The sequence below is a fragment of the Rissa tridactyla genome, chromosome 8 (genome assembly GCF_028500815.1).
Source record: "Rissa tridactyla isolate bRisTri1 chromosome 8, bRisTri1.patW.cur.20221130, whole genome shotgun sequence".
Taxonomy (NCBI): domain Eukaryota; kingdom Metazoa; phylum Chordata; class Aves; order Charadriiformes; family Laridae; genus Rissa; species Rissa tridactyla.
The window spans coordinates 30,115,008-30,136,025 of record NC_071473.1 but is presented as its reverse complement, the minus strand read 5'-3'; the positions used below and the strand labels follow the sequence as shown (position 1 = coordinate 30,136,025).

The following is a 21,018-nucleotide window of genomic DNA, read 5'->3' as shown; positions in this document are numbered from 1 at the left end:
TGCTGGCTTGTCTGTTCTGGAGAGGTACGGGTAGGAAGGGAGGCATAGTCTGTGGATTTCAAAACTGGCTACTGTTTTTTGGGCGCTTGAGTTTACTTTCCAGCAAGGTTTCGAGGGATCATGTGTGACTGTAGGAAAAAGATTATTTTTATTTTTTATTCTTTTTTAGAATTCCCTTTTTCTTTTTTTTAAACACTACAAGATTATGATGGAACAATGGGATGTTGTAAGAGTGAATTTAGAAATTCTGACCTGATATTTTAAGGGAGGTGATTTGTGAGTGCCTTCTTCCTATGAAGTGTGCAGTACATACAAGCATGCGTCTCATCTGGCTGAATAGATGGTGCTCATCATGGCATCTCCCTTACGTTCTGTTCTCTTGTGCCTTGGAATTGCATTTTCTTGAAGCAAGGCCAGGAAAAAGAAAACTGTAAAATTATACCCTCCCACTCCCATACTTAAAGATTATGCCTTCCAAGGGTGGAACGTGATGCTAAATCAACTGGTAGCCATTAGTCAATCAGGTGATAATGCACTGTAAAGAAGGTTCTTTTTCTGTTTGGTTGTTTTTTTTGTTTTGGTGGTGGTGTTTGTTTGTTTGTTTGCTTGTTTTTGTTTAAAAAAGACTCAAAAGGGGTGACCTGTATACAACAAAAGCCAACAGTCACATAACACTAGTGGCTATCTTTTTAATGTAAGAGCCTCTAGAATGAATAATATAGAGAATGCAACTGACTGGTTATATGAGCGTGGGCTGGAGGAGGGGGGGAATTTTCTGTTTCCTCCTACTTCAGCCAAGGTAAACAATCTGGTAACAGAATGCCCTTTAAACTTGAAACTCGGGAGGTTCTGAGGGGAACAGTGTTGAATTTGTTTAAATTGTTCCGTAAGCTTGTTGCCTGGTTTCACTGTAAAATATAAATTCTGTCCTCTTTGCTGGTGTAAAGGATGCCAAATGGTAGTTGAGTTCTGCAAGTCTAGTGTTAAGGTATTTGGAGAACTGAAATAAATAAAATTAGTGTTGAGTGAAATAAGTTGTTACAAAATACCGTGGACACTAAGTCATTTATGAATCCATTTAAAAATCCAGTTAATTATTTACAAAAGTAATACCTAACTGGAGTTTGCACAGGTGGTGGAAACTGTAGATGGAGACGGTAATGAAGATGAGATTTCAAAGCTGTTTTTTCTTCCTAGTTACGATGTATTCAGGCAAACTCTGTGCAGAAGGTAAATATACTGAATTCTATTGTTAATGAATGTACATTGAATCTAGAACATACAGTCTAAAGTAACTTAAGTCTTTCATATCTCTCCCAAGAGTAAATGCTTTTTTTTAAAATATAATTTTGTTGTGAGATGGCTGATGATCATGATGCAGCTGTCACTGTAGCTCAGGGCTACAGATTTATATATGAACTTCAAAGCTGTAATGAAAAGTTCAGATTTCTATTCAGAAAAAGCTTTTGAAATTTGAGTGGTTTTTAGGCACTTATGCAAATTGATTTTTGTACTATTAAAATATCTTATATAATGAAATGCCTTGGTGACTGAAGTGTTTTGGCTTGCCATAAAGCAAAGGAGTGGAAGTTAAATGGAACCTGCAGCAGCTAGTCTGGGGGGGTGTTTGCATTTCCTATCCCTGTTTTCAGTATTGCGTAAAATTCCTGGGTTTATATAGTTTGCATAGCACTTGTACTGCAAGTTCACAAAGCTCTGAACTGTATATGAGGGTATACCTCCATTCATTGAAAAAAAAAAAAAAAAAAAGTCCCTTTTTTTTTTTTTTGCATTTCATTTGGCATCTGCTAGTGTATATTTAACTCCGACATATTTGTTGCAACTGCCTCTGTCTTCACTAGAGTTTTATCCTTATGAAAGCAGTTGAAATCACACTGATATGCTTTGGAGAGTCAGACAAACGGTATTTAGGTAGCAGCAAGCATTTCTGTCTTTTAATTACTCAAAAATCTTAATTACCCTCAGGTTTGGTGTTTGGATTTTTGTTTTCTTTTATTTAGATGTGGTACAGTGGCTATGTGAGGAAGGGGATTATTAAAAAAATACTAAATTTGCAGAAGATTCTAGTAAATGCAGTAAATTCTAGCGACATTATTGGGTGAAGGAACAATAGTTGTTTTGGTTCTAATAGGTGTAGGGTGAATGCAGCGGTGCCAACTCATGGCAAAGTTGTGCCCAATCGTGAGATTTGTAGGTGGTGATTCAGTTTTTAAGAATTGATCCTTCAGGTTAAATTGCCTTGTAATTCCATGGAGAGAATTTTGGAGACCCAAAAGGTAATTTTAGAAGAAATCCAAACAGAAGGATTGCATTTTGCTGGTGTGGTTTGGTTTTGTTGGGTTTTTTGTGTTTTTTTTTTTTTTTTTAATAACAACTTAATGTCATACTCAGCACAACTCCTTTTAAAGGTTTTCTACTATTACTGGTTTGGTTTTTTTTTTAATTGCGGTTCTGCTTGTTCCTTCCTTAACCTCCACTTCTTTCTTTTCCATTGACTCTGTTCTTAAGTTCCCTTCCTTCAGCAAGTTTAACTCCTGTGTTGCCCCTGGCGGTCTGTCCTGCTGTTGTGATGACCCTTGCTGAATGAGGAGCTGTGCCATAGTGCATCTTGACCCTGTGGCCATTGGATTTTAGAGCAGGCATCGATGTGCCTATGCAGCGAAGGGTGCTCGTGCTTACATCTTCTGGGCTACATAGAGAGTCAAATAAAAGTGTCCTGCAGCAGTTTTGCCCAACTCGCATTAGGAAGTTTCATTCTACAGCTGATGTTCCTGTGAACCTAAAGAACAAAAGCTGATGGAATTGTAACATACCTTAATTTCAGTGAGTCTCACAAGACCCTTCGTGCTTGTAAGTATTCAGAATTTCATTCACCTTGTTTGAAGGCCTGAATCAATCCAGCTGCCGTTACACAAAGAAACGCAAAAAAAGTTCGTATCAGGGCTGAGGCTTCTAGTGAGAAATATATTTATCTTTTTGCAGATAAACCTTGTGATTTGCCACGCATAGAAAATGGAGAGATTGCCCAGTACTATTATAATTTCAAAAGCTACTATTTCCCTATGCGCAAGGAAAAAAAACTTTCCTATTCTTGTATGGCCGGTTACACAACTGAAACTGGGACCCAAGACGGCAGAATAACTTGTACAGCAAAAGGCTGGTCTCCGGTGCCCCAATGCTACAGTGAGTCAGCTCTAGTAACCTCCTCATTGCTTCTAGCAGGAAACTTTCAGCCAGAGTTCCTTGAACATGCAGGAACAGAAGCTGCAAAGCAGGAGGGGTCAAATGTGTAAGGGCAACAAGGTGAAATCAGGCCTTTGTGTATACAAACTACAAATGTTTATATATGGAATGTTTTTACAACAATATCTATTTTAAGGGCTTTTACCATATATGTTTTTAAAAGAAGTCCAAGAAAGTTGCCCCGTTTCCTTATTTTTGAGAAAACTAATGGACAATTTCCTCTCAGCTGTATATCCTCTAGAGCCTCCTTAGCTCCCAGACCCCTTGGTTGTTGTGTTCGATGTTATTACCATCAGTCTGGTGCATTGCTTGATGACTGTGGTAGAGTTTCTTTAATAGGTCAAGAAAACTAGATTAGATCAGGATGGCTAAAAGCCCCCCATTACTTATCAGAGAACAAAAATATTCCATTAATTCTTTCTTTCTAACCAGTCTGTCTCCTTTCTTTTAGAAAAATGTAACAAGCCTCTTCTGGAAAATGGCTTTTTTTACGGTACAGAAACATACTTCAAAATACAGGAGAAACTGCAATACAAATGTAATCCAGGCTACCACACTCCAAGTGGTGGCACTGAGGACACGGTGCAATGTCGGCCAGAAGGATGGTCCTCCCGGCCAAGCTGCACCAGAAAATTTGGTAGGATTCTGTGTTTCCCTCCTTTATAATCTGTCTCCTATACCATGTAATTCCACTGTTCTTGCTGTACCTACAAGGCCAAACTGCCTGTGTTAGGTTATCGTTTGAGTTCTTCTAAGGCGGGTTGTCAGCCATACCTCTTGCAATGAAGTTGTGGGATTCCACGTGCTGCTTGTTTTGTGAATTGGTATAGATAAAACTATATGTAGAAGGAATCCGTATAGATGAAATTGCATTTTGTCAAATAAATCTATTGCCGTTCAAACTTTCTTCCCAAATGAAGACTGGAAAATTTGTGCAAAAACTACTGCATTTTTAATTACTCATTACTTGCAAAGATTTTTGCTTCCAATATGACCACTTTTAATGTCAATCTAAGGAAAATTTTGGAAGAATAACTTGAAATGAAAAGAGCAATTTATATTATGCATATGCTTGCTTTGTTTTAGAGTCGTGTCAGGTACCCAATTTACATCACGGCAGCTACTTCACAGCCCGACAAGAGCTTCGAGTGAATGAAACGCTGCTGTACAAATGTGACGAGGGGTATCACACTGCGGGAGGAAACACGACAGAAGCAGCAGTGTGTCTAGCGCATGGGTGGTCCCTCACTCCAAACTGCACTAGTAAGTAACGGGCTGGAAAGTAATTCTGTTTGGACTGTGATTTATTTTACAAATGAACAAAAGCTTACAAAAAGGCTTGGTTTAGAATGTGTTGGGGGTGGGGGAAGCCTTCCTGAACCAGTTCTCACTGCCGTGTGTTTTCTTCCTAGAAATAACTTGCTCCTCTTTGAGTGCAATAGCACATGGAGGTTTCTATCCTGTGAAGAAAGTCTATGAAGAGGGAGATGTAGTTCACTTTTTCTGTGAGGAAAATTATTCTGTTAGTGAATTTGACCTAATTCAATGTTATTACTTTGGATGGCACCCAGACCCTCCAGTGTGTGAAGGTATGTTATTTTTATAGTTTTACTATTTCAAATTATTAATGAAATACTGGAACCTTCTTTCACAAAATGTTTTATGAACACAAAATAAAAATATGATTTTTCTACCCATTCACAGCCTAAATAGAAATCAAGTGGTAGTTGAAGGACGTGGAACCAAGGTCGCAGGGAGGGAGGTGATGATAACTGGAATGAGTTTTCAGTGGACTCTAACAATAGAGCAGATACTGTCTCTTGCTGTTGTTTCGCTGTACGTTGTACCCTGAAGAAGCAGGAATCAACAAATAGAGGGAAGTTGTTCAGCCCCTGCCCCCAAGTTAAACACGTTCAGATTGCATGACGGTTTAATCAAGCATGTTTAATCCCACCTTGTGAGGCGGGAACATGTCTCTTAAGAGGCATTAAAGAAGAAAATTTGTAACAGGTTTCTTTGGAGCTTGGGGATTGTGGTACTTTTCGGCTTTACAGCCTCACCAAACTGTACGTGTTTTCAACAGAATTCACTAGATGGGTCATCCCAAGGACAGAAACACACCTTTAGCACTTAATGGCACTTCCCCAATCAATGGGGGATAGTGGAGACTATCAGAAAAGAAACTTCCAAAAGAATGAAAGGCCCAGTGAACCAGAAGAGAAGGCAGAAACCAGTACAAATCAACATTTAGGCTAGCTGAGAATTTATAATATTGTTCAACATACCTTGATAGTTGTAGGTTGTTGTCTTATCTGGATATTGTCTGCTTTACATACAAGGGAGGCCAGGTGTTGATGACAGGGGATGGGACAATCAATCATTTTTATTGGCTTAAGATAGATCTGTGGTATTCTCTTCCAATCTATTTTTACAGGAATTTTTCCTGTAAAGTACATTTTCTAAAGCAAATTTAATAATCATTGTGTGTGGAGTGCTTGAGATTAAATATATATATATATATTTAGCCTTTAAAAAATATAGATATGTTAAGCACAGTTTTCAGTAAAATTAGTGTCTTGTAATTCCTTTATAGCTGATCTTGTAGAAAACTATGTGTTTGAGTACAAAGATGGAATTCATCTTCCTTTCCTAGAAGATACAGTAGCGTTTAAAAGGCACTAGAATCTCTCAGTTAAGTGGCACGTGTTAGGACTCCAGCCCTGTATTTATCCCGATGACACAGCAGGAATTTTTCTTGGGTGAGTGCAGAGAAGGCAGGGTGCTCGTGAGGTTGAAAACGTGGCCTAAAACTAGTTTTGAGGACACAGGAATCGCAAATTTAATTTGGGGATAGGAAATGGGCTGTGATTATTGCTGCTTCTGTAGCATTAGAATTAATGTCTAAACTGCTTTAAATATTACATCAATGGAAGGTATGGGAAATCTCTATTTCCTGAAGTCCTTTAATCAATTTTTTGTTCTGGTATCCTGTTTTGCTAAGAAAATGGGAGTAAACAGTTACTTTGGATGAACCCAAAAATGTCTTGAGTGATAGTCTTGCGTGCTGTGTAGTAAAATTAATTGTGTACATGGGTTTGATTAGTGAGAAAACAATAGGCATTTTTTATTTTCAGATGTAAAAAATAAATGCCCTCCACCACCGCTTCCTCCTCATGCCCACATCATCACACTTAGAAGAACACATCATAATGGAGACAAAGTTCATATACGGTGTCAAAGTAGCTTTGAAATAAGAGGATCTGAGGAAATCCAGTGTGAAGAAGGAAAATGGACATCACCCCCTATTTGTATTGGTTAGTACTTTTGTGAAGACTGACAACTGAACAGAAACGATTCTTCAAACAATGCCTTAATTTTCTGGAGAGCCTCAGTTTCCATATCTGCAAAACGGTTTATGTCTCCCTCTGTTAAAATGCTTGAGCGGTAAAGTGATGCATAATTTGCAGACAGTCTGTTGTTCGCAAAAAGAAAGGATGAGCTAGGTGAATTCGACTGACATCCGTATTGTGTTAGTGCTCCCCTGGAAGATTGATTTTATTACATCTTATAACACATCAGCGTCTGTCAGTTTTGGTATTTGAAAATGAGTTATTTCTGAGAACACTGGTTCTAAGTTTCTGCTATGGTTATAGGAACTATGGATAAAGGGGAATCTGAGGCACCACCATCACTCGAGGAACATGCAGCAGTACGGACAAGCAGCACATATCATGATGAAGACATGAGTAGGTGAACATTGCTTTTCCATTTAAAAGGGACTTCAGTACTCTCCAATGCTGTTATAGGTGTTTTGTGACTGCCCTTACTACTCTTTTGCTATAGTACACTTCCTTACCCTTGAAAACGTTTGTATGTGCTACAGACGTCAATGTAGCGGTCTGACTGACTGAATGAAAGGCCGTTATTGCTTGTTTCTGGTGATTATAACCTACACCTATAAGCCTGTGCTGTATTTGTAATTTCATTTCATACATTAGCATTTACCTTCAGTCGTTTTGTACACCTTCTGTTAATGTTGTCTGAACATGCAAATTCAGGAGTATTCTGCTGATCCTTTGATTAATAGTTCCAGTGAAGTTCCTTTTGTTTATTTTGAACCACACATGGGCTAAACATTTCAAGCAACAAATAAAGAGGGTCTCATCACAGAAAAAGAACTAATCTATGTTGAGTGTAAACCAGCAAGAGTCAAGAGCGGGCATAGATGCGGAGTCTAGAGAGAAACAGAATCCCTGTCTGCAATTCAGTAAGGCAAGCGTAGAGTTTCTGAAAATGAAATTTGAAAAAGAAATTATATTGCTCTACATTTTATTTGTATGTAAATTTTTGCTCGGTCTACTGCTAGTCTGATACTTTTGCCAGTGCTAACGTTGTTTTAAAGGTCTAATTACATGTCTCCCTACCTCATCTTAGAAATGGAGCAAAACTGTCCCTCTCCACCTGTGATTAAAAATGGTGGTGTTCTTGGTCCGATATTGACAAGTTACAAAAATGGTTCCTCAGTAGAATATGGTTGTCAGCATTACCATTCTTTGGATGGACTTAGTACTGTTTACTGCAAACAAGGAAACTGGACAGAACGACCTACTTGCTTAGGTAAGTCTTGTAGGAAGAAGCTTTATCGTACCTAATATAGAAAGGTAAAACTGGAAAGAACTTCTAGATCATCCTTTCATGACCACCTTTTCTCTTTCATTTGAGTTAATAAAGATTCCAGAAACAAGAGGATGAGCCAAAATCAAATATACCTAGGCCACTCCTGCTAGGTGTCCTCTGGCCTGTTCTTACTCAATTAAACTGATTCCTCTGTTTTCCTGAATAAGCTGTTGTACAACGTACCTATCCCAGTGACCTAGGAGGATTTTGTAATTTCTTCCTCTCTCATTCAGTGAATTTCTTCCTGTCCTTCAATAGTTGTTTAGAAGGAATGACTGCAGGCAGTGACAAAATGGCTTTTAGATATGATTAACGTGGAATACGATGACTTCTTGGACTTTCATTTCTAAATCTTCAGCCTTTGTTTTTATTATGTGTCTTTATTAATTCATTCTGGGACTTTCTAATTTTTCCATGCTGCTCTTATGTATGCTGTTCAAAATGATGTATAAAACTCCCATGAGGAATTTACCAATACTAGCAGGAATACTACTTCTGATGATCTACAAGAGTTGTTTGTTTATCTTTCCTTTCTTCCTGTAATGAAATAATTCTATTTTATTAGCATCCTTTCTTAAACTGTCTCACTTAAGTTTTTAATCTACTGTGGAAATACAAATAAATAACCAATTCAGTTTTACTTACTACTTTCTATATGAATAAAATGTACCTTGTCTGGATTGAAAGGTCCAGATCAGCGTTCTTGGATGTGAATACTCAAATTTAACAAATCCTGTGAAATAATGAAAACTCATTTCCTATGAGCGTTATTTGTCTCCTAAGCATCCAAACAACCACACCATCCTTTCCATGTTTGCTGAGATTTCTTTTCAACCCTCCCCTAATCGGACCAGAAAGAGCACATACTGTCGTTAGTTTCATATATCGTACTGACCTGTTGTTAAGGTCATCAGAAGGTGTAATAATAGATTCCTCCTTACCTTTCCCTCAGCAAAGCATTAATAAGGGCGTCTCTCCGGCAATGGTTCTTGTGGAACATGGAGAAATTTATTTTTATAACTGTCCCTCTGCCAGGCTTTGTTGAACGGTGGTTTCAGAAGTTAATGAGGTTAACTGTCTAACGCAAAGCAAGGCTACCTGATGGGATCCTGGCACTAAATTTTAAGAAACCTGTCAGAAAGCAACCAAAATAATATGGACCTTGAGTAACCTGGAGAAGCCCAAAGAAGATCACAAAACTACCAGAAGGTTTTTGGAAGTTCTCTACATTCTTTTAACAGTGACGAAACAAGGAAAAAAGCCAAGAAAGGGAATTGTCAAAACACTTCCTTAGGTTAACAGTTTAAATTTACTGTGTATTAACTACAGTTGTCCCTGAAGGGCTTACCAAACCCGTCAGCCAAACCTGACAGCTTCATTCTGATGGGTGACTGTTTTCATTATAAAAAATCCTTTCAAGTTACAGTAAAGAAGCTCTTTTCTTCTTCAATGGTAAACCCAAGATGCCATGTTTACAAATACTTGCAGAAAACAGATTTTGTCAAAAGTGTGAGTTTTCTGTGATTTACTGTTCCCGGTTCAGGCTTTTTTTTTTTTGTTCTCCATATTATTTCTGTTTCTTCAGCCCATTTCTTCACATTTGCATTCTTTTTGATATGCATCTATGGTTCTTTTTCTTGCAAGATTTTAAAACATTTTAGAATATTCATTTGGATTTCTCTTTCTTGACTCCTACAAAAGGGAGCTAAGAAATCACTTAAGGTTGCTTTTTATTGAAGTACACTTTTGTTTCCTAGAACCATGCACTCTTCGTGTAACTGATATGAACAGCAACAACATAGAGTTGAAATGGAGACAGGAAGAATTAATTTTCCTACATGGTGATCTCGTAGAGTTTGAATGTAAAGAGGGATACCGTTTTCTCCAGACTACCCTTCCATCTCCTGGGAGGACACAGTGTAACCACGGCAGACTGAACTATCCAAAATGTGTTATGCAAGGTAAACCAATTTTTTGTTACTGCCTTTTTAATTAATCAATCTCAGACCTATTTAAAAACAATTTGCTTTGGCAGTGCAGGCCTAGAATCTGTTGTAAGTAATAGGTGGCTAGGGTTTAAGGGTATAGATATACAGAGATGTCCTTGCACAAGACAGCTATATTGTTAAATACGGCCAAGCATGGAGAAACAATACACCTCCCTTTGATGGGGAAGGCTGTGGAAAGGAGGGAAGGGCCATTTTCCAAGCCCAGGGATCTCAAAGCTCTGTAGAAAAACAGCTGCAAACAAATGCACACCAGGGATTTCTTATGGTTAGAATTAAGCAGGAGATTGCATTCTGATCTGAGACATGAGGAAATAGTAAGAAAAGACACTATCTGAGCGTTGATAGGTATCTAGCACTGACAGGCATTTAAAACTGCTGATTTGTTATCTTCTTAAGCTGAATCTTTCTCAAATGTTTCTAATGTAATTCCAGTTCCTGCAGAAAAATGTGACTCTCCACCTTCTATTGCGAATGGTGCTCTCACTCTCCCACCCCTGGCCCAGTATGACAGTGGTTCTTCAGTGCAGTATAATTGCTCTGACTATCATTTTTTGCAAGGATCTGAGAGAATTTACTGTTCTGGAGGACAGTGGACTTCACCACCAGTTTGTATAGGTAGGTGTGAAAAGATAAGCACTCATTTCTCTCTGTAATTCGTAGAATAGTTTGTGTTGGAAGGGACCTTTAAAGGTCCCTGCAGTGAGCAGGGACATCTTCAGCTAGATCAGGATGCTCAGAGCCCCATCCAACATGACCAGTGTTTCCAGGGATGGGGCATCTATCAACTATCTGGGAAACCTGTTCCAGTATTTCACCACCCTCATTGTAAAAAATTTCTTCCTTATAGCTATTCTAAATCTACCATCTTTTAGTTTAAAACCATTACCCTTTGTCCTGTTGCAACAGGCCCTGCTAAGAAGTCTGTCTCCATCTTTCTCATAAGCCCCCTTTAAGCACAGAAAGGCTGCAACAAGGTCTCCCCAGAGCCTTCTCTTCTCCAGGCTGAACAACCCCAACTCTTTCTAAATTCAGATACTTGGAATTAATAAATTGAGTATTGTCAACTAGAACTTTAAGATCTCAGCTTCAGTTTGTTCAGTTAGAGATGAAATTTTTAACAGCAGCAAGTGTAAGCTTGTCTGGCTAATTTATTTTTTTTTCTTAAATATGAAATGCCTGCAGTATCCAAAATACAGTGATTTCATGCATAATAAGAGAATGGGAAATAATCTACACTTTTAGTGTAGACTAGTCAAAACAATGTGATTTCAAAAATAATTGATTTATAACAGTGATTATGTCTCTCTTCTTTAGAGCCATGTACTTTGTCAAAAAACGAAATGGAGAAAAATAACGTGCTGCTGCAAGGGTTCTATAAGAATCAAGTTTACTTTTACCATGGGGATTATGTTGGATTTTACTGTAAAGAGAACCATTTTGGAGAAGAATCTGGTACAACTTTATTTCAAGTGCAGTGTAAGAGAGGACAGCTGGCATATCCAAGATGTGTTGAAAGAGGAAAATAAGCTTGGACTTCGGGAAAGCTTATAGGAAAGATATGTGCGTGTCCTTTTTCTGGTATTAGCAGCTGAACGAAGATGGGCTCATATTTTCTACGTCACAACAGTCAGCTTTGAGAAACGATTGTTCAGGGGCATTGTTGGCTCTGAGATGAAGGGGGAGGGCAGTGAAAGTGCTTTGTGGTACGAGGACTGGGAACGCAGCAGAAGAATGCAATATTGGCGTGTGCGCAGAAAATTTAAGACAAAGTTTTGTAAGGCTTACGGTGATAAACTTGAGTGTGCGTCACAATCTGGAGGACTTGGACAACGGGCCATGATGAGAAGAGGCTGAGCAAGTAGCGCCCTGTGTGATATTGGTGGTTTTGACAGCGTGAGTGCTTTTGTGACTACAGAATCTAGCTAAATGGAGATTTAATTTCATGCCCTTCATGATGTTAAACTCTAATTTTACAGAGAGAAAGGAGAGGCCTATTTTTTGTATCTCTTAACAGCACCCATGTCTCCCTTCACAGGTAAGAAGCTTCTAAAAGACAAAGCTTGAGGGACACAAAAAAAAAAGCAAGTATTTAAAAAAATTAAAATAGTGTTTAATGGATCTGTGAAACTGTTTAAAACCTAAAAATATGAAAATTCTACTCTGTAGTTAATTATTATTCTTAAAAAAAGAAGTCAAGCACGCATCTTTGTTTTGCTAATTGAGAGCATTTAAACTATTAAAATATCTAATCCAACTAGCTTGTTTGATTTCCTATGACACTTAAGCGTTGGCACTCTTGGGGCTCCACCTTTGAAGGTGTTGTGTGACTGAAGATATGAAGAAAATTCAGGAATACAGACAATGTTTGCCTTGCACTCATTTTAGTGTGTTTTAATAAGAAAGTCACTGTAAGGGTCTCTTCTGTATTTTGCCTCTAAACTCTGTCTTTCTGTGGTATCATTGCATGTATGCTGTTCCGTATGGTTTGCCAAGGCTTCTGTGAGCGCTACATCAATAAATAAACAAAGAAATCAAAGCACTCAAGAAATAGACAAATCAAAACCCAGTCAACCGTTTGTTGGGGAAAAAGGGTTAAAAAAACCTTACATGCTGTTCCAAAGATTAAAAGGTCGTTGCTTTGTAAAGCAGCATTTAAAAATGAAGATAAATAACAATGAACTTCTGATGTGTGACGCGTAGATCTGAACTAGATGTTCCTATGGCTTTTATTTCTAGTTGATGTTATTCATAACGATTGGAATATGAATTGGAGAGTCTTCCTCAGTTAAGCACTGTAAGACTCTGTTAAATAAAATGATGAGTGATAAGGTTTGAACCAGTAAATTTTGGTGTATTGAGCATTGTTACCTTAATAGCTGCCATCTAGGCTTGCTATGCCTCCAGAAACTATTTGTGCTGAGCTCAAAATGCACAGAAATTCACCTCCATCTCTGAGTTTTTACATCCTAATCATTCCTGTGTCTATGAAAGACAGAAGACAAACAGACAGAAACATGACGGACTAGATCTGTAAGCAAAATTTGCAAGGGCAAACTAGTACATCTGGGACCATCTCAGTGACACCTCACAAGGTCAATAGTCCCTAGGTACTGTCAGAAAAAATCAAATTTGCATACAGATGTAACCAAACTGGGAGGAACGGGGGAAAAGTCATTCAGGGCAGTTTGTTTATTTGGAAGGAAACTGCGGTGGAGAAAGGGAAGTACAAGGATGGTGAAAAGAGCATCAATAAACAAAAAAATGGGTAGTAAAGTCTGCGGGTGATACCATTGGAACTCTCCTGGCACACCAGTCAAGCAGCTCTGCACTTGATCACCTCAGCTTAGATCAGGCCAAACCCCCAGATCCCTAGTCTTGAGCCTACCACGGAGATCAAACCTGTTTCCGTGGTCTGGAAGGACCCACCGAGGGCAGGGAGGGACGGCACAGGGAGAACCACCCACGGCAAACAGGTGGAGCATCCACATCCCTGTTTCGCTGCCTGTTCCAGGCCTGATGGCATCGGCATCTTCCTGCCGCCGGTCTGTGCCAGTGTCACATTCAGTATCATTCAGCTTGGACATATCGGGGGAGTGCAGGAAAAGCAAAGAGTTGAGAGACTACTTCCAGGATGTTTCCATACAAGATGCGCCAATAGCTCCAAAGCACAAAGTCAGAGCTTATTTTCAGATGCATTTACGAGAAAAGCTGAGAAGGCACAATGTGTTTTAGTGCACTAAATGTTAGATGCATTAGTGTTTACATAAAATGGAGTTTATTTTTTTCGGGAAATAAAACTGGGTTCTTCATAGGCTCTTTATAAAACTGGAAGGTAAATTACCTTTGAGTTCTGGTGGCTATGAACAGTTTCCATGTCTACAGATGATACTCTGTGACCTGGTAAGGCTCAGATCTTGCTGGAATTGGTGATGCCTTGTCTTTCCAGAAAAAAAAGCACCTTTGCTTTTTAGATCCTGTAATGATGCCCTAGGTAACTGCGCTACACATTATAACTGAAAGGATAGAGGCAGATGATTTGACCTATGGCTGAAAAAATATATATTCTTTGAACTTCATTGAACCATCAATTTTCAATTCTAATAGTGTGGCAAAGGTGGCGAATGGTGTCCTGGGCTGCATTAGGAGCAGTGATGCCAGCATGTGGAATAATTACTAAAATGGCCAAAAATACAGCATCGTTCACGCATTAAGGAAAGTTTTAAAATCAAAAGGCTTCTAAGGTAGAATACAGCCGCAGCTGGCATGCGAAGAATGCAACATCTGCGATTCCCTGTACGAGATTACGAAGCTACATGAGGGACGCAACGGAATGTAACCTTCTGTGGCCTTGCCTTATGATGTATGGCGGATACGGGAATGAGATGGTACTATGAAACAGATAAGCCGCCTACTCGCTACCCTGAGCCAACATTTTGTCAAATTTTGATGAAATGCTGTCCTTTGTGTGAACTTTGCTCATTACAACGTCATTATAATACCAAAACACGCCTCCACCCCGAAGGCTGCCCGTCTCCAAGGTGCGACCACTCCTCCTTGAATCTGTGCCCTGAATTTCCATCAACTATACCTTTAATTGTGAAGCGAGAGAATTTTACACCAATCATAATAAAAGTATGCATGACTAAAGTCACTCAAACTCCAGCTTGCAGATAAAAAAGAGTATAAAAATAGCCCGAGAGAGGGGTGATATCAGGGAAGACACCATCGCGAACAAGTCGAGGAGGACTCCATCACTGACCTCCGGGACCAGTCGAGGGGCTGAGCCTTTCTTCCCCCCCATAGGGACGCCTTTGGGTAAGACTTCGATTATACCAAGTGCTTCCTCGGGAAACTTAGAAATCTCTCTAGAGAATCTCTCACCTACATTTATAGCCAGGCTGTATCGTTTATAACATTGTCGCGCGTTTTGTATATGCAACAATGCTTTCATTTGCACGTGCTTTGCAGACAGTGTATTTATCACGGGCAATCCTCAGAACCTTTATACCTGTTGCTTAAATAAACTGCACTGTTTAAGTAGCTAGTCGTTCCGGTTTCTCACTGAACGCGACCAAAGGCTCGAGAGTGGCCGTGCTGGTTCATGAGCACGACTAGGCTGAAGGCGCAGTCCACTGTTAGCGTATCCAAATCGTAACAGTTTAATACATATTAAACGCCACTGGACTGATGGTGCTGAATTGGGCATCACTCAGAATTTAAACCCAGCCGCACCTGGCCTCCCACCTCGGTGAGGAGGGTTAGAACGCAAGGGGGTTTACTTGCTGCCAAAACCGCTTTGCCCCTTTCATGCAACACAGCGGGTCGAGGAAGATGATCCTCCCCCTCTACTCACCACCAGTGGGACCACACCTGGAGTGCTGCGTCCAGTTCTCAGGTCCCCAGTATAAGAGAGAGATGGAGCTACTGGAGGGAGTTCAACAAAGCACCATTAAGATGATTAACAGACTGCAATGTCTCTCCAGGCTGAGAGAAGGCTGATTAGCCTAAAGAAGGGGAGCTCGGGGGGATCTCATAGAATCACAGAATCACAGAATCTTCATGGTTGGAAAGGACCTTTGAGATCATCGAGCCCAACAAAACAACCTACAATCTCTGCCACTAGAGCTTGCCCTGAAGCGCCACATCTAGACGTTTCTTAAACACCTCTAGGGAAGGTGACTCAACCACCTCCCTGGGCAGGCTGTTCCAGTGCCTGACCGCTCTTTCAGTAAAGTAATTCCTCCTAACATCCAATCTAAACCTCCCCTGCCGCAACTTCAGACCATTTCCTCTGGTCCTGTCATTATTCCCCTGGGAGAAGAGGCCAACACCCACCTCTCTCCAACTTCCTTTCAGGTAGTTGTAGAGGGCAATGAGGTCTCCCCTCAGCCTCCTCTTCTTCAAGCTAAACATGCCCAGCTCCCTCAGCCTCTCCTCATATGACTTGGTCTCCAGACCCCTCACCAGCCTGGTAGCTCTCCTCTGGACTCGCTCCAGCACTTCTACGTCCCTCTTGTACAGAAGGTCCCAGAACTGAACACAGTACTCAAGGTGAGGCCTCACCAGTGCCGAGTACAGAGGCACGATCACTTCCCTGCTCCTGCTGGCCACGCTATTCCTGATACAAGCCAGAATGCTGTTGGCCTTCTTGGCCACCTGGGCACACTGCTGGCTCATGTTAAGCTGGCCATCCACCAGCACCCCCAGGTCCTTTTCTGCTGGGCAGCTTTCCAGCCACTCTTCCTCAAGCCTGTAGCGTCTCATCAGTATATATAAATACCTGAAGGAAGGGCACAGAAAAGACGGAGCCAGGCTCCTTTTGGTGGTGCCCGGTGCCAGGACGAGAGCAATGGGCACAGACTGAAACACAGGAGATTCCTGAATTTCAGGAAGCACTTCTTTACTGTTGGGGTGACTGGGCACTGGCACAGGTTGCCCAGGGAGGTGGTAGAGTCTCCATCCTTGGAGATATTCAAAAGCCCTCTGGACATGGTCCTGTGGAGCCTGCTGGAGGTGACCAGCCTGAGCAGGAGAGCTGATGACCTCCAGAGGTCCATTCTTTGATTCAGTGAATGCTTATACTTAGGGACAGAATGGTGCAGCTTATCATTTGCTTACCTGAGTACAACCTCAAGCACCCTGCTGGTCAGAGTGCCTTTCTCGGACGAGCATAGCATTACGGTTGTGTAAGAGTTATGAGAGTTAGTTGTTAATGAACTAAACCATATTCTGTCTCGGCCTTCTGAACAGCCTACACAAATTGCTTGCCACATCCACCCTAAGTGAAAGTCAACCACCAAACTATCTGTCTGATTACTGTTTCCCAACGCCCTTTTTATCGTATTATAAAATGAAATACAATCTCTATAGTGTAAAAGCAAATCAAAGGCTGTACGTTCATGTTTAGGTGGTATGGTCCACTTCTCCCCTGTTTTGCAGGTAATTGCTAGTTGTCTGGTAGCAACAAAACATGGGTTCCACCAATAACTAGGTTCATAACTATTCCTGCATTTTCCTCTAACGACACGAGGATCCTGGGAACCTTTCATATGACATTTCTGAAAATGATCCGAAAACAGACGTGAATGAGCATAGCCTTTGTTTACGTGACTGAGCCATTTGTAACATTTTGGCTGTTCATATCCATTAATGGGCTGAAATGTGTTAATCAAAGATCTGTGTAATCCATGGGTTCATCGCCTGCTGAAGTTTAGAGTGGCTGCGATTACCAGCAGTAGTAGCGAGGTTCTGCTGGATTCGCACTTGCTGTCTGCACAACTGTAACAAAGCACCGTTTCTCTTTTCTATGAGATTAACATAAAGCAACTCACTGTCATTTACTAACAAGAGAAGACCTCCCTCGGGCACAAATATGTTTCATGCATTTTATGGATTGGAAACCAAGGCACAGATCTGGGGCTTTTTGTCAAGGTCACACTGTCTGTATCCAAGCCAAGAGCTGCATCAGGGTCATCATAGCCAGAACCCTGCCCTCGTTGGGTGTTTGGAAAAATTTAATTGCTTTTGGAAAGCAAACTCTTCCTGAGATCCTGCATCTTGAAACTGATATTTCTCAGTGATCTGACCAAAGCCATAAAATTACCATTTTCCTTAATTCTGCTTTTCATATAACAGTATTGACTCCCTTGTTCATTTCACACACATGCACACAAAATAAATACTGAACTGTGCCACTGAATGAAGTCAAGGACTGCGCTTTTAATTCCCTTGTGATAGGCCAACTGCTCCTCTGACCACTATTCTCTCAGTGAGAAAAAAGCATCCTTATTTACCAGAAAGTTTAAGGTCAGAACCAAATAAAGTAATTCCATCGTATCATCTAGCTAGAGGCAGGGAGGGGGGGAAGAAAAGATGGTAGTGACGTATTTGACTTTTAATTTCCGTAATGCAGTATTGCTAACTCATTGACTTAGCAGGGATATTACATTTTCTGATGTGCTGTTACTGATATTTGTAAGAACGCAGAGCAGCAGCTGGGTTCCTGAAATGCCTCACAATGAAGAGGAGCTGTGATGAGGGGCAGTGGGGCAGCGCTCCAAGTGCACTGGGACAGCAAAGCTCACCTTAAAAGTGTGAGGATTCCCAGCAAGGTCCCTTCCGTGCAGCTGTACAGCAGATGCCAAAAGTAATCTTGGCATTTCTGCAACTTGGATTCATTTTTGTTTTCATTGTTGTTTTTTTTACTTGGAGCTTGCAGTACAGGTGATATAGTTGATCACTGTGTCCAGTTTATCACTGTATTATCACTAACACTGTATTCATAGCATTGGTTAATATTGTTTATGTTCATATATTGTCAAGCTTTCTTCTTGCTCTGCTACCGCCATTGCATACGGTCTTCTGCGCTTGTATTTCCACCAGACCTCCAGCTCTGGGCTCTGGCTGTAAGCAGGGGAGGATGGCTCTGCTGGCAACAGTGGATGGCGATGCTGCATCTGTAAGGCTGCTAAAATTAATGCAACAAATGAATGCACTACAGTAGCCTATTGCTTTGCATCAAAAGTACAAGCAGTATTTTCCTATCATATGAATGAGGCTCAGCAACAAGAGGCTTCAACCAAAGTTGAAAAAAACCCTACATTCTCTCCTATTTTCAAAATGAACATTTAAATATGCTGTGTACCTCTCTCCCGCTCCCACAGTCCAGACAGCTAAAGGGAACATCTGCTCCTCTAACAAGACGTCAAGGGGAGCAAATGCAACGAATCCCTAGACACAGAAATAATCTTGCACTAGAAGGCGCGTGTGCTCATTGATTCTGGCTCCAAGAAGACTCAAGAGCCCTCGCAGATGAAAGCTGGGCTACGTGGTCTGCCGTGTGACAGCCCACGCTACTAACATGAGCCACGGTCTTGAAATACTGCAAGTTACAGAGCAACATGACAATTGTCAAGGGAAAGGTGATGTTAGTTTGTAGGAATGTGTCTGAGAGAAAATGGTCACATGAGCCAGCCTCCCTACTATGAGAGATTAGATTAAGAGCAAAACAGGTGGTAGAAGATGCAATTAGTACATGGGAAAAACAGGAACTGAGAAGGTAGAAAACATGTTGTGCTAATGACTAAGTAATTTACTATGTGAATTCTTGTAACCAATCTGATCTGTGAATGAACTGCACGGACAGTGCGTGAACAGAGACTGTAAGCCAATCCTATAGCTGCCGCTAGCGCGTGCTCTTATTGCCTGACTATATCTACTCTGTGAAAACTTGAATAAAAGGAGAATGATCATACTCATATTGAGACTCCATCGTTACTCCGGGTCCGTCTCCCACTCCAACATTAGTTGTCGTGTTTGCCCTCATTTACTTGGCTTTCCACCTTTGCTATTTGTCATAGGTGGAAAAGCAGTGTGACACTGGTAAACTCAGTTTAAGTGGACCTTTAAAAACACATGCACACACATGCTCTGCATAATTTGTTCTAATACCTGTTTCTTCAGTTCTTGAGCAGTGTTTTCTATGCATCTTCCCCCAGTCTTTGCTGACAAAAGAATGTATTTTACTTTGTCAACATATTGTCTTCCATGTGTTATTTCAACCATTTTTACCGCAGCAGGAAGAACAAGTGTTTCCCCAATGGTGTGTGGTGTTTTGTCTTTTGCTATTGATTGCAAAGCCTCAAAAGAAGCTTTTAAACATTTATCATAAAGTTTAGTGAAATTTTGTAAAGTACTGGACTGAGTACGACATAACTTAAAGCATCACTGAAAAAATTGTGGAGGTTTGTCTTCATGTTCTGGATGCTTATTCTTGCGTCTGGAGAACGTCTTGCTCTGGAGCCCCTACTACAAAAGAGATATGGACGTGCTGGAACATGTCCAGAGAAGGGCCACAAGGATGATCAGAGGGCTGGAGCACCTCTCCTACGAAGACAGACTGAGAGAGTTGGGGTTGTTCAGCCTGGAGAAAAGAAGGCTCTGAGGAGACCTTATAGTGGCCTACCAGTATCTTAAGGGGGCCTACAAGAAAGCTGGTGAGGGACTTTTTAGGATGTCGGGTAACGGTAGGACTAGAGGGAATGGATTAAAAGTAGAGATGGGTCGATTCAGACTGGACATCAGGAAGAAGTTCTTCACCATGAAGGTGGTGAGACACTGGAACAGGTTGCCCAGAGAGGTGGTGGAAGCCCCATCCCTGGAAGTTTTTAAGGCCAGGCTGGATGGGGCTTTGAGCGACCTGATCTAGTGGGAGGTGTGCCTGCCCATGGCAGGGGGCTGGAACTAGATGATCTTTAAGGTCCCTTCCAACCCGAACCATTCTATGATTCTATAAGGCACAATATACACTAAGGGCAAGGTTCATCGTTAACAATAGCAAATTTAAATCTGTATTTCAAATAGCCTTCTTCACGATTTCAAATTTTTTTACCAACTTCCTGTCAAGGGCATTAGAGAGACACTGTTTTTACCTCATAAAGTGGCTGATGAAGAGTTCATACTAGGAGTAGATTGTCAGCTCTGCCGTTTTCTTGTCGTTTGCGTGTGTGTTATCTTCCGTCTGCACTTTCTTTGCAAGGAATCTTTTTAAGCCACTTGTCCATTTTGTGAGGGGTAGTGTGGGGAAAACTAAATATAATCCACAAACGCACTTAACTGGGCACACACAAACGGTGATGCACGGCAATATGCTGAAAAGGAACGACGGCGTGAGGGTGCTACTGTGAACACCTCCGCATTGCAGAGCACCCGCTCCCCACCCAGGACACATCGGTACCGTATGTGACATGGAACCCTCTGACATACACACCAACTGAAATTGCCACTGTCAAATCTGAATATTGAATAAAAGTAGAACTTAGTATCTTTTTTTTTCTGACAAAAATAAATATAAATAGAATTCTAATATTTTCTTCCTGCAACCCAGTGGATCATCTTCCAAACCCCACTTTGCAGCCCACTGTTCTAGAGGACCTTCAGCGCTGATTTACCTGATCTTGGGCTGAAGGGTTCTCTCTTCTTCATGTCCCTGCAACAAAAGACCTGTCTGCACTCAGGGAGTTCTAAGAACTGAGTTATTTGGTTATGGAGCTGCCAAAGCAGATTTAAC

The 21,018-nt window shown here is 40.8% G+C and overlaps 1 protein-coding gene across 2 annotated transcripts; it reads left to right on the top strand.

Moving 5' to 3' along the window:
* Positions 1-1,112: 1,112 nt before the first annotated feature.
* On the top strand, positions 1,113-12,778 carry LOC128913996 (coagulation factor XIII B chain-like). Of its 2 annotated transcripts, XM_054212461.1 has the most exons (12): positions 1,124-1,230; positions 2,530-2,871; positions 3,004-3,204; positions 3,716-3,901; positions 4,351-4,527; positions 4,677-4,853; positions 6,399-6,578; positions 6,918-7,010; positions 7,699-7,881; positions 9,699-9,902; positions 10,383-10,565; positions 11,265-12,778. In XM_054212461.1, exons 3-12 carry the CDS (start codon positions 3,084-3,086, stop codon positions 11,474-11,476), a joined length of 1,716 nt encoding a protein of 571 aa, XP_054068436.1. In that variant the 5' UTR covers positions 1,124-1,230; positions 2,530-2,871; positions 3,004-3,083; the 3' UTR covers positions 11,477-12,778. The 2 variants fall into 2 exon arrangements, with proteins under 2 accessions (XP_054068435.1, XP_054068436.1); XM_054212460.1 differs by lacking the exon at positions 2,530-2,871 and having other exon boundaries at positions 1,113-1,230.
* Positions 12,779-21,018: the final 8,240 nt, after the last annotated feature.

Coding starts and splice junctions, on each gene's coding strand:
- LOC128913996 (XM_054212460.1), top strand. CDS start 1,149: ATGGAGACGGTAATGAAGATGAGATTTCAAAGCTGTTTTTTCTTCCTA. Junction 1,231..3,003: donor AGGCAAACTCTGTGCAGAAG/GTAAATATACTG, acceptor ATCTTTTTGCAG/ATAAACCTTGTGATTTGCCA. Junction 4,854..6,398: donor AGACCCTCCAGTGTGTGAAG/GTATGTTATTTT, acceptor TTTTATTTTCAG/ATGTAAAAAATAAATGCCCT.